At 40.9% G+C, this 13,582-nt stretch overlaps 1 protein-coding gene across 3 annotated transcripts in view; it reads right to left on the bottom strand.

Annotated features, from left to right (window-relative positions):
- The window catches only part of znf423 (zinc finger protein 423), a 196,736-nt gene that overhangs the window by 160,759 nt on the left and 22,395 nt on the right, over positions 1-13,582 (bottom strand). For 2 of the 3 annotated variants that reach the window (XM_037540050.1, XM_037540051.1), the window contains one exon: positions 2,694-2,753. The exons of the other annotated variant lie outside the window; for it this stretch is intronic. In XM_037540050.1, coding sequence (XP_037395947.1) covers positions 2,694-2,753 — 60 coding nt within the window. The remainder of the gene's footprint in view (positions 1-2,693; positions 2,754-13,582) is intronic. 3 annotated transcript variants of the gene reach the window in all.

Raw genomic sequence — 13,582 nt, 5'->3', positions numbered from 1 at the left:
TTGGACAAGCTTTACAGAACACTGGCAAAAATTTCATAAACCCCTTAACAAAAAACTCTGGCTTGCTTTATATAGAGTCTCTATAGTAATGTTGCGTTTCCACTTAAAAATGCTAGCTGGACTGTTCTAGATAAATAGAACCATTTATGTTGCTGCACCTTCAATAAACGTACAGTTACGATGCACATAGCTTTGTCTTGTATGAGAGGTTAAAAACAAGATTGTTAAAAAAAACATTAAAAACATTAAAACCAATGAGTTTATGAGCAATGGGGACGAAAACAAGAAGGAGAATGAGGGAGGAGGAAGAAGAGAAGGCAGAGAGGAAGAGTGTAAGGGAGGGGGGTTTAGTAAGAGCCCAGGGACTCCCCTTCCTGCTGGATCTCACACACGCAGCACTTTGCAGCCACCCAGGACCACAGTCAGCACCCCCCCAGCACTCCCCCAGGGCCGCTTAGGAGAGGCCCCACGTCATCCTCCCAACCCCACGGGCCTCTCTTTCCTACTCCCCTCTCCCTGCTGAGCTCACCAACTCGCTCAGACACACACACACACACACACACACACACACACACACACACACACACACACAATCACTCATCTCAGAAATACACTCACATACTCAATATTTCACTTAAAAAACACCCCATCCCACTTTGGCCTGGGTGGTATTTCAAATCCAGCCCGACAACACAGAGTTTAACTTTAAAGAGAATGCCTGCATGCGGATCAGTTGGATATGGCATAAAAACATGAATGCTGCATGAAGCTACCCTTGTAACCATGATGCAATAGAGGCCTCTTTCACCACTAGAGTTCAGCAGTCAGAAAGAGACTGGAGGTCGAGGCTAAGATCTGTATGAGGAGTCAGTCTAGTCCAGTGGCTTCTAGTCCTGGTCCTGGATTATGCAGGGTTGTTCTCCCTGCTCTATCATACTGACTCCAACTCAGGAAGGGCCTGTTAATTAACTGCTGTTGTGTCAGAGCAGCGTTGCATAAATTATCTTTACTGTTTTCTTTAGCTAGGTCTAACTTTTAACCGTCTTACTGCAGATTTCTCGAATCATCCACACCATTTATTAAAGGAAAATTTAAAATTTCCACTGATATTTCAAAATGCATGCATAATTCAATCACTGTGATACAAACAAAGTATTTCAGGGTAGTCTGATCTGAAATGATGCACTGTAGAGTAAATGAGTGAGCCAGAATTGTTTTCAGTGATTGTGATGGGAACCAGACGTCCAAAGAATTGAATGGCTCTAAGAATCCCTCGAAAACGTTTTCAGTTAAGGTATTACTCTACAAACATGTTACCTGATGCTGAAACGTTGTTGTACCATAGTTTTTATTTTTTAACTCACAGCGAAAAAGTACATGCAGTGTGTTGCAAGGAAATGGTGCCCAAAGAAAACAGTGTTTTTCCATATTTACCACTGTCGTGGTAAATATACATACAGATTAAAACTAAGAAGACATGTATTTTCACTTGTCTTGTTGTTCCCATCACCAGTAGTTTCTCTACAGTGCACACTAAACCACTCTGACTATTTACACCTCTACAACTAAATCATCATTCATTCATTAAAAATATAATTGTTCCTATGGAGCATAACTTTGAGGATATTATTGTTGAGCTAATTCTTTCAGTTAAGCTAATGAAATGAGACTTCTGGGCAATCAAATCTTTATATTCAATTGTGCAATATGTTGGTATACAGCACACCTTTTATGTCACTATGTGGAAAATCCAAGGTTCTTTCATAGCAGCACATCAGAACTCACTAAAGCAATGTACACTTACGATATGTGACAAGCTTAATGAAAAAAAGTAAGAAACTGATTAAAGAAGGAAATTACCTGCTTACGCAAATCATTCAGCTTTAACTGACCCCTTAAGGGTTTCCTTAAGGACAGATTTGACTTTTTAAGATGTTTTATGCAACTCGGACCACGGTTGGATCCCACTGGTCTAGTCACGTGTAGACTGAAGTAACTTTGGACTCTAATAATCGGAAGATCAATCAGGTAACCATGACCTTAAGTGAAGACGTGAAATACATTGCACACTTTCACTTATTTCGCCTATAGGAGCTTGGATTCACACTATACATTGCTCTGGAAGAGAAAGTGTGCACTCATGGGACCCATAAAAGGGATAAGCTGCAACACATTCTTGCTGTATACCAAAATGCAGCAGAATATGTTGCAACATATTTTGAACACGTTTCATTTTCACATGAGGATAAAGATAGAAAAGTAACATGTGAGCTTCAGACAGAGGCACAATTCACATCAGGGCTGCTGAGGATTTGCCAAACAGATTGCTCACTGCCTGCACGGCAAGCCAAGTAGAGAGGAACCCATAAGTCATGAACGTATATATCCGTGCTCGAACTCCCCGCAAAAACCTTTCAGACAGGAAGCCTCTGCTCCATCGTGCACCTGGCCACTGTCCTCCTGTGCCCAATGAAAATCTCCCTCCCTCTCTCTTTCTCTCCAGCCCTCTATATTACTCGGCCTCCCTCTGAGCGCAGGGCTACAGGCCATGTGGAATTGATATTAGAGATTGGGCTGCAGAGGGGCGTCCGATAGAGGAGCACTGGAGTCACTGAGGACATATATTGAAGGTGGTGTGTGAGTGGTGGTTGGGAAGCGCCATGCCACTATTATGTGTGCGTGTGTGTACACACCTGCTGGAGCAGAGGAGTCCCAACTACTTGTAAATTCTGCCGACTCTGCCTCGTCCACCGCTACATAGAGTGAGAGAGAGAGAGAGTGAGTGAGAGAGAGAGAGAGAGAGAGAGAGAGAGAGTTAGGCACCAGAATGTATGTAGAGCTCAGTATTGTTGTGGTTCTACAAGAAATAAATTACTGAATTATTTTTTGTGCATTCAGATTCCTCATTAAAATTCTCTGCATACATTTACTTCAGTTAGGGGCGGGCAATACGCCAAAAAAATAAAAGAACAGGATACTAAAAGACTACTGATCACAACATTTACCTTTTGGGTTTAATGATAAGCTGGAACAGACAAAAAAAAGAACCAATAGTGCTACAAAAAAAAATAAAAATCAAAAACTACAAATTCAGCGATTTTATTCCACAGCTCATATACTGAACTGCATTAATCCAATTAAACGAGACTAATTATGTTCTCTTTATAATGAAACATGCAATTGGTCAGTGTTCTTCAAATGACTGACAATATCCATAGTCACAAAAGCGTTTTTGTCACGCAATTCATCAGAATAATATCAGAAAAATAATACTGTTTTCCCTACTTGAAACTACAGGTGGCCTATCAATAATAATGGGAGTCAGCACTCGTTATTAGCAGAAAATGCTAGTGGATATTGGAGGGAAACAGACTGACTCATATTGTGTGATGTCATGTTGTTAGCTGTGTATTTCTTAGTTTGAACATGATAAAATAGGTTTTTAAATATGTTTTTCTATTTAAAATAGCTCATTTTAAAGCTCACTAGTTTAAGAAAATGCCAGGTAAGTATCAGCATTAGTATCAGAAAAGAAAGTGATGACATGACATCTCGGTTTAAAACTGTACTACTTTGGCTTGTTTTACTAAATCTTCTATCTTCTAAATCTTCCACTGATCTAAAAACAAATTTTAGTTAATTGTGAAGAAGACATACATGATCTTTCTCCACTTTTTTTAAAGCTGCACTTTGTAAGTTTTGGGGATTTGGAGACCTCTCTGGTAGAAACGTGCAGTTGCATACAACATGCAGAAAAACATGTCAGACCCCTTACCTGAGCAGGTGAATCTGACGATAGCGAGCATTGAACGAGTATTCAAAGAGAACAAAACTTATGTGCGTCTTATGATGATGTGACTACTACTGTCATCATATCTTCATCAGCATAACGTTGATTTTGAATTTGAGAAACATCGATAAACATTGATCTGAACCTTATTTCTGAGCTTGTGCGTATGACATTAACATGTAAAAGACATATGATGTGATCTGAAAACTCCTGTGAAGGAGTTACAGGGTGACCTGACCCTCTACTGAGTACACATGTGATAATGCAAATCATATTTCAGCGTTTTTAATTTTCTCCTAACTCAGTAATATTACTTCTTTGAATTGAAAAGCTTTAAATGTCAGTTTCACAATTGTTTGTTTCGTTTAAACAGCACAAAACAGCGGCATCGGAAAAAACAAGGTCCAAATAACACCCAACCCTATTTGTAGCTGAGCCACACGTTTCATTAGAATGTAACTGAAGCACACACTTCCGTACGCAGCATTGTTGAACAGCATTGTTTTCAAGAGAGCACCTCGTTAATGATGCCGTATAATATATCTATCATGTGTTGCATGTGATTACTGGATGTACATCAAAGGCTTTATTGAGTTTCTGTGTGTGTGTGTGTGTGTGTGTGTGTGTGTGTGTGTGTATGGCTGCATGTGGGTGTGTTTTCTTTGTTTCCACTCTGCACTAATTTCGGAGGTGCAAAAACAGGTAAGAGTGGCAGAGACATAAGAGCAGAGGAGGAATGTGATGATGAAGGCTTTCCTGGGCATAGAGGGGGGGAAGGAAGCCCCACTGGCACACAAACAGGATACGGCAGTGCTCAGGACACAATGAGCACTACAGCTCTCACCCCTCCCCTCCTGAAAACCCCCTACAGCCACCTCAGCACCGTAAACTAACAAAAACACAAATGTACAAAGACACATGCAAAAAAAGTTCCCAAGGAAAAACAGGTCAGGAGTAGCTGAACTTATCTGTATTAGCCCATTACGCTGCGTACTGTAGTCACCACAGAACTCACTGAAGGTAAAATAATAACGAATAATATATAAAAAATAATAACTGAGCAATAAAGTTTGCAGTTTATAGGGTTAAACAATAAACAGCACGCTGTGTGCTGTCCCAATTTCTGCACCAGCATAACCAGCAGAAGAAAAAAAGCTTCAGCACAACTCGAAGGACGACGTCCACTTTGAGGATTACGGGGAGAGCAGAGGAGATGACTATCACTAATGAGCTTCACAGGGGGTGAAGATACTCATTAAGAGATCAAACTCACTACTAGAAGGGAAGATTAGAGTTAAAGAGGGGTTTGCATGAGATGGACCGAAAGAGAGCAAGGGGGAGAGAGACAGGAAGACAGAGAGAGAGGGAGAGATATTGACTTCGGACGCCCTTTTATTGAACCTGTTCTACATTAAACTGATTATTAAAAACTCCCAATTGTGCAATAACTACGTTTATAGCTTTGTTTTGTTTTTTTAAATAAATAATAATAGCAAATATGCTATATACTGGACCTTCATGAAAAGAAAGAGAGAGAAATAGAGAGAAATAGCAAGATAGAGGGTGAGAGAAAGAGAAAGGCAAGATACATAGAGAGAGAGAGAGAGAGAGAGAGAGAATAAAGGGGACAGTGGGAGAGAGAGAGAGAGGGGGGGGGGGTAAGAAAAAAGATAAGAGATAGAAGTTACATGTTCAACTGGCTGATTTTTCCCTCTGAATAAAAGGACAGAGGAGCTAAAGGAAAGACTCTGCTACTCCGTTTTGGGTAAAGGGTAAAGGAAGTTGTGGTCAGATAGGATCCTGCTGGTGCTGGACAGCACTACAGACACTAAAACCACTTCCTGCTCTGATTTTGAGGTGGAGGGGTGGGGGGGGGGCGGGTGTAAACTGCACCGTCTCTCTGCCAGCCATACTACATTCCTTCCACATTATCAGTGCCTTAATTACACACATACACCAGGCCTCTTTCTCTCTGCCTCTCTCACACACACAGGGCAGAGTGTGTGTTCTGGGCTCCTCTGTGCAGCACAGTCTCCCAGTCCGTGCTCAGCAGGGCAGTCAGTGTGAACTCAGCTCCAACACCTCTTCCAGCTTCATATTCCACAGCAGAGCCAACGCTAACAGGTTTCTGTGTGTTTGCTCTGAAAGGGCTGCTGGCCATCACAAGCACCGGACGCCAGGCAGCTTCTGCCCAGAAATAACCTCCTCTGAGGACACTTGTTTAAACCTCTTCCTATACAGTCATATGCAAAATTTTTAAAATCTCCAGTAAAACTGCATATTTGATTGATTTACCAAGTGAAAAAAAGTGGACACATCCTCTACCTCCTCAATAAGCATCCAGGCTTCTCTTCTGTAATCAGTTGGGCATAAGCATTTTAATGCACCTACTGCAAATGCACAGAATATTCCCCCCAATGTGTAGACGTACTTTATAACAGTACACAATTTTGTAAATACATATGTAATGTATGACCCAGTGGTCACTTTTTATTTGTAGATTAGACTGTGTGTTTGGTACGTGAGATATGACAAATATTAGAATGCTTTAAGACATTTGCATGACGCACAATATGCAAAGTTTTTGACAGACAAAAATCAACCAACAGTGCATTTTAAGGATATATTATCAAAATTATAAATCCAAAATTCTGCACAGTAATTCCAGTCTTGTGCTCCGGAGTCTTTAGTCGTCCTCAGTACAGCACAGTGTAATGTAATATGATGCAGTTCATTACGATAGTCCCTCTGTTGTATGCCAACTCTACGGTGTGTTGTAGGTATATATCTATTTTTTAGTGGAATATGTTGACAGCTGCTCCTAGACAAATTCCTGTACATGTTGCGCTTGGCTAACAAAAGATTCGGACTCTCTACTGTTACTGATGGTATCATTGTGTTCTGGATTTACAGGTCATTCAGCTTTTGTGGCTGCATGCTGCTGTAAATGTAGTGTGTGTGCGAAGGAGTGATGTTCACACAATACTCCCAGAAAGCATCACAGTCCATATTTCTGTAACTCCTCTGCTGGCCTGGCTTGGCTGCTCAGACGCCGCGCTGTACTATTTTTCGGGAAAGGCACCATGCTGGCTTTTCTGGTTAGATCTCGCTCTCTTGTTCTCTGCTGTGCTGGGTTGGGCCTGCCTCCCCCTGGCTTTTTGGTATGCTCCCTTTAGTCTGTAAGTCTTGGACTGTGGGCTACACACATGCACACACACACAGCTACTGCTACCAGAACTCAAATGCTAGGAACAGACACTGAGCAGAGACTCACGTAGTCATATCTCATCACTTACATACTTCAGGTATTATTATATTCTACTTTAAAACTATTAATACATGTTACTGCTGCATGATGTGGACAAACAGTGATTATATTAATACATACTGTGATTGCAATTTACCTTACAACATATTAAAACACACCAGCCAGCCCTTGACATAACACAGTTAACGAATGGCCCGCAGTAGTTTTAGACATAAACACTGACACTCATCTAAACATCTGAAGCTGTTCGGAACGCTCACAGCACACTATTCAATACTTTGTTATTAATCAAAGAATGATAAAACAAGATTTATGGTTTTGGTGGCTTCTCTTAAACAGAGGAGCTAGTAATGTCCATCTCTCAAACGACAACCGACACCTAAGTTGGAAACAAAAGGGGTAAACTGTTCCCTGTGCTTTCCAGATAGATGCAGCCAACCAACCATCTCCAAATGATAAGGACTTCAGGAGCTGAAGTGAAGACCTAGCATGTCAGATTGACCACTAACATAATCAAGACCTGAGAGTGGAATCCACCAAACATCACTCCAGGCCTCCTTGGACTCCTAGATATATACATCACTGACTGTGAATTCAAGTGGTAGCCTGATCAACACATTTCAGATGTAAGAAAGTCAAGTCTTTACTAAAGGAGTCACTGTAAACCTGCTACAATGCAAAACATGTCAATATGTCTGTCACAAGCTTCAAATAAAACATGGAACGTCTTTTCCAAACTTCAAATGTCTGTGTTCAATCTAGAAGTGCCAAAAATGTTCTATGTGAATCTCACAGGGGCGCTATCATAAACTAGCATTATCATGGAGAAGCAGGTTTCCTTGCTCAGAGTTGCACATGATACTGCTCAACTCCACAATGCAAGTTTTTACATCATGATGTACTGTATTGTTACACTTGTATTTTGCCCCAGATTGGCAGAGACGATTTCCATGTATTGGTGTAACACATCCAAATGCTATTAAGCACTGATAACGAATTCGAAACCCAACTCAGGCATTCCAACATCCCCCAAAAGTCACTTTACCCTAAATCTTTCCAAACAAACTGGACGTTAAATTCCTGAAGACACATCTTCCTAGTGGAAGAGAAAAACGCTAAATTACCCCCAATCAGAGCGCCACTCATCCCCTATTTACCGCTTCATTAGAAGAGGGATATTGGAGTGTAGTCAGGCAGAGAGAGAGAGAGAGTGGGAGTGTGGAGGAGGTAGGGGGTTACGCTAGACAAATGCCCTGCATCTCACACACACACCCAAATACACATACACACACTCATGGCTCCGTTCACCTGCAGGCTACAGCACAACAGCACCACACACAGTCGAGCCCAGCTCCCTGACTAAAAACAACACAGCCAGCGGCACTAGCAGACCCAGGCCTCCTACACACTACTAACACTGGACTCTAGGCCAAGTGAGACATGCATCAGCGCACATACACAAAAATACAACAGAATGGTACTTAAAAAGCCGTCACGTCTATAGACAGACATAATATTTATGCCAGTATTAATAGTGTGGGCATTTATATAGAGAAGGTTAATATACTAGCATACTTCTAAATACATCTAAGCACGTTTGAGTTCCCAGAAGTGTGAATGCATTCATCAAGCCATATTTACAAAAGCCCGCAGTGTTTTGGTTAGCAATCTTGGGGCAATTGAGCGCGCACACACAGACAGACAGAGGTGGGGCTATAGGGATGGGCCGTCCAGATGTGAAGTGATGCACTATAGATATCTCCCAAAGCGGAAGCTCTCTCCATCCTTCTCGCCCTCCATCCATCTAGAAAAAAAAAGACGGAATAAAAAAGGACTCTGTAGAGGATATCAAGACCTCACACTATGATCTCCAGCAAGCAACTCAGAAGCCCTGCTCAGAGAGAGAGAGAGAGAAACAAATGGAGAGAGAAAAAAACATCATTAGAAAGAGATAAAAAAAAAAAAAAAAAAGCTATTCTAATAAGAGCGTTTTCCTGATTTTCCTGTGGGGAATCGCTCTCCTTCATTAGCGGAGGGGATATATTTATATATTTCTCATATTTATTCCTCACAATGTCCCATGTGTACAAAGCATTGCTAATGTGAACTCGGATGCCAGCAGGAAGGGGGTGGGGGTGGTGGGGGTGGCTCTCAGACCAGAGGGAGTGTGTGAGTGAAGGAGAGCGGGGAGAGAAACACAGTAAAAGAACGCGCCTGAAGGCCGAGCCACAGGTGAGGTCGGACAGGCCAAGGCCAGGATCACCCGGGAAGGGCGATTTATTACTTGTAATTAACAATCTGAAGAAAGGCCTCGTGTCTTCAACACATAATATAAATATGAAAACATCAAACTAAATCGTATTATTTCCTATTATACTAACATGCCTTTGTTTCATGGCTTACTAGGTGGCTGGATGCACCTAGACCCTGTGTGTTTATGTGAATCTTCTATTCCATCTTTCAGCAGAGTCAGTAATGAAGCTATAGGTAGTTCACAGTCAAGCTCCACTGTAAGCGCTATAAATGGCAGCGGTGAACGCTACACGCTAGCTCTTCGTACATCAGCTCCAGCTTGTAAATTCTTAATACAGTGGTGCACATGGTCTTATGATTACGGTATGCTTTTAAATGTTACCTTGGATACCCTCTCTTTTCTTAATGCAGCTCAGCAGCTGGTGCCAAATGTGCTACTGCCCGAAGGCAGCCGAGAAACTGACACTGGGCCTCCATTTCAAGATCCAAAATGGCCACCTCTGACCTGTGCTGACCAGCACTGCTACATATTGGCTCTGCAACAGATCATCTTCCAGCACTACTTTCCACAAGACTGTATCCAGTCCTTTTCTATAAGGGCCGGCACGGTCAATCAGAAGCATGAGTCAACCAGCAATCATTATGATGATTCATTGTTTAATTGTTTCATTCCAAACTGAACGGATATAACTGAACAATAATGAACTAAACACAGCCTGTGTGAAGGTAGCGGTAAGGAATATGGTAAAAACATAATATGATACTCAGACATTTTCTCTCGATAAATTATATATATTACGATATTTACTTTTTTCGGGAAGTTTCATAAGTTGGAAGAGACAAATAAGAAAAATACTATCAAAACCTGTGAGTGCAATCTTCTTTTATTCAGTGTTATAATGCACTTCAATTGGGGGCAGACATGGGCAGGAGGTCAGGGAACCGGCCCTGTAACCGGAAGGTCGCTGGTTTGATCCCCAGTGCCGACAGTCCATGACTGAGGTGTCCCTAAGCAAGACACCTAACCCCCAATTGCTTCCCAGGCGCTGTTGATTGGGCTAGTACACTAGTGTGTGTGTGTGTGTGTGTGTGTGTGTGTGTGTGTGTGTGTGTGTGTGTATTCACTAGTGTGTATGTGGTGTTTCACTTCACAGATGGGTTAAATGCAGAGGTGGAATTTCCCCGTTTGTGGGATTAAAAAAAAGTATCACTTACTTAAAAAAATCCTGTTTAACAGAAACAATTATGCCCTTTGTAATAAAAGATGTAGTTGTTTGGTGTTCTAAGTACTGAGGATATTAATAAAATGCTCAAAAATATACATTGTGACAAAGTGAAATAATTTATCACGATAACGGTGAACATCAAATTGCCCATCCCTATTGGAAGACCTCAAAAAATTCCAATATACTTTACTGGAAATAAGACTTTTTCATATACATTTTAAATCTTCCAATTCTTCAAAAGTCTTTGAAAGCGCGTGTCTCCATCACTAAATTCATCAATTCGATGATTTTTCATCGAATCATTAGAGCCCTACTTCCTATCAAGCAATTTTTGATGCAGGCCTTGAATGACATGTATAATCAGAGTAACTGTCAGTGTTTCTGTGTGTAGTGTAGACAGAGCAGGGTTAATAAACAGCCCTTATAAGAAAGCCTAATATTTAACAGTACTGCAAGGGTGGATAGCACTCTCTCTCTTTAAACTATTATTTAAGACCGAGAGAAAGAGAGAGAGCGAAAGAGAGAGAACACATTCTACCCCTCAAGGGCTGCCTTCTTACATTTTCTCTCTCTCTCACACACACACACACACACACACACACACACACACACACACACAATTTATTTCTATATTATTGAAATTTCTTTTCATTTAATTACTGCTGGGTTGAAATGAGCATGCAGTGTTATTTGCATTTATGTTAAGCAGTGTTAAACACCAACATTACCATACACCGCGTCTCACACACACACAAACACGAGCTAATACATGGCACTTGTAGCTGACGGCAATGTGGCAATCAGCGCAGCGATGGTGGGAGGGGAGGGATCAAATAAGTGTGCCAAAAAAACGACACAGCCCTTGCATTTAGCCACCAAGTGCGCCAGACTGTCAACGAGGGAATACACTTTAACTGTGTTAAAAAAAAACGAACACTTTCATTTAACCATAGATCCTGCTTTTCCAGCGAAGGACACAGTGGCCCACAATGAACACACATTCATACATACAGCACCACACCTCAGACCTTCACTTCATACAGGCGCAGACACGGTCTACTGCCTGCTAGCCACGAGCTTGTCTCGCACTTTTCTCTTCTCTTTCAACAAATTGCCAGACCAGTCGAAATTTCACACATTAACCAATACCCACCATTAACACCCACCAAAAACACTACTCGATCGCAACAACAGCAGGATCCTTTTGGTGCCACTCCATATGCACAACGTATTGGGACATCTACATATTACACCTATAGATGCTTCTATGAGACCCCATTCTAAATCCATAGGCCTTAATATGGAGTTCGCCCCCTGTAACAGTTTCCACTTTTCTGGGAAGCTTCCTACAAGATTTTTGCCCATTCATTCAGAAGAGCATTTGTGAGGTCAGACACTGATGTGGGACGAGAAGGCCTGGCTCACAATCTCCATTCGAGCTCATTCCAAAGGTGGTTGATGGAGTTCTAGTCAGGGCTCTGTGTGGGCCAGTCAAGTTCTTCCACACCAAACCCACCCAGCCATGCCTTCATGGACCTGGCTTTGTGCACTGGGGCACAGTCATGCTGGAACAGAAAAGGGCTTTCCCCAAACTGTTCCTGCAAAGTTACTAGCATACAATTGTCCAAAATGTCTTGGTCTGAAGATTTCCCTTCACAGGAACTAATGAGTCTAGGCCAACCCCTGAAACACAACGCCATAGCATTATCCCTCCTCCACCAAACTTTACAGTTTTCCCAATGCAGTCAAGCAGTACTGTTCTCCTGGCATTCACCAAATCCACACTTGTCCATCAGACTGCCAGAGAAGCGTGATTCATCACTCCACAGAATCACATTGTGCTTGGTGATGTAAGGCTTGCATGAAGCTGCTCACAGAAACCCATGCCCTGAAGCTCCCAGTGCACAGTTTTTGTGCTGATGTTAATGCCAGAGGAGGTTGGAACTCCGCAATTATTCAGTCAGAAGAGCATTAGCGAGTTTTATGCACTATGCACCTCAGAACTCGGCGACTCTGCTCTGTAACTTTACATGGTCTGCCACTTCATGGCTGGGCTGCTGTGTTTCCTAAATGCTTCCACTTTTCAGAAATACCACTCACAGTTGATGGTGGAATATTTAAGAGGGAAGAAATTTCACAAACGGACTTGTTGCAACGGAGGCATCCTATTACAGTACCACACTCAAATTCAGTGAACTCTATAGATTCTTTCACAAACATTTGTAAGAGAAGTCTGCATGTCCAGGTGCTTGATTTTATACACCCGTGGCAATGGAACTGAACAAAATAATCAATTACATTATTAATAGGTGTGTACCAGTACTTCTGGCCTTATAGTGTGTATAGAACCATTTTCAAAAGGGTTTTATATAGAACAATATACAACACATTCTCCATCAATCAGACCATGCAAAGACCCCTTTAAGCATGCAAATTCTTTGAATGTTGATGGCTCTGTATTGAGCCATTGTCTTTATTAAAGAACCCTTAAAAAAATCATATTTTTGGGTGTATGATAAAACAGTTTCTTTTGCAACAAGATTCACTGGCTTGGTGATCCAAGTGACCAGATCAAACGTATAATTTGTTCCTGGATGTCATTTGTTCAAAAGTTGGAAATGACTTGATATTTTAACAACTGTTATTTTATTCAGAAATAACTTCTGTGTACAATATAAATCAAAATACTATAAATCAGACCTCAGAAGATATTGTTAAATGCTCATTATTTCACATTTATACAAGGAACTATTACCTGTACAATAACATATGTCAATTATATATAATATATATTTATAATATAATTGCATTGGATCTGTATTTGGAAAGAGCTTTTTATTCTAATTATTTTGTTATTAATTTATTATTTTATTATTTAGGTTTTTCTTCCTGCACATTTGCAATTATATTTTAGAAGTGCATTACCTGTTTTCATATATATATATATATATATATATATATATATATATAAATGTATATATATATATATATATATATGTATATATATATATATATGCAACAAAATGGGTTTTATATAACTGAAAC

This window comes from Pygocentrus nattereri, chromosome 7 (genome assembly GCF_015220715.1).
Source record: "Pygocentrus nattereri isolate fPygNat1 chromosome 7, fPygNat1.pri, whole genome shotgun sequence".
Classification (NCBI taxonomy): domain Eukaryota; kingdom Metazoa; phylum Chordata; class Actinopteri; order Characiformes; family Serrasalmidae; genus Pygocentrus; species Pygocentrus nattereri.
This window is presented reverse-complemented; position numbering and strand designations above follow the sequence as displayed.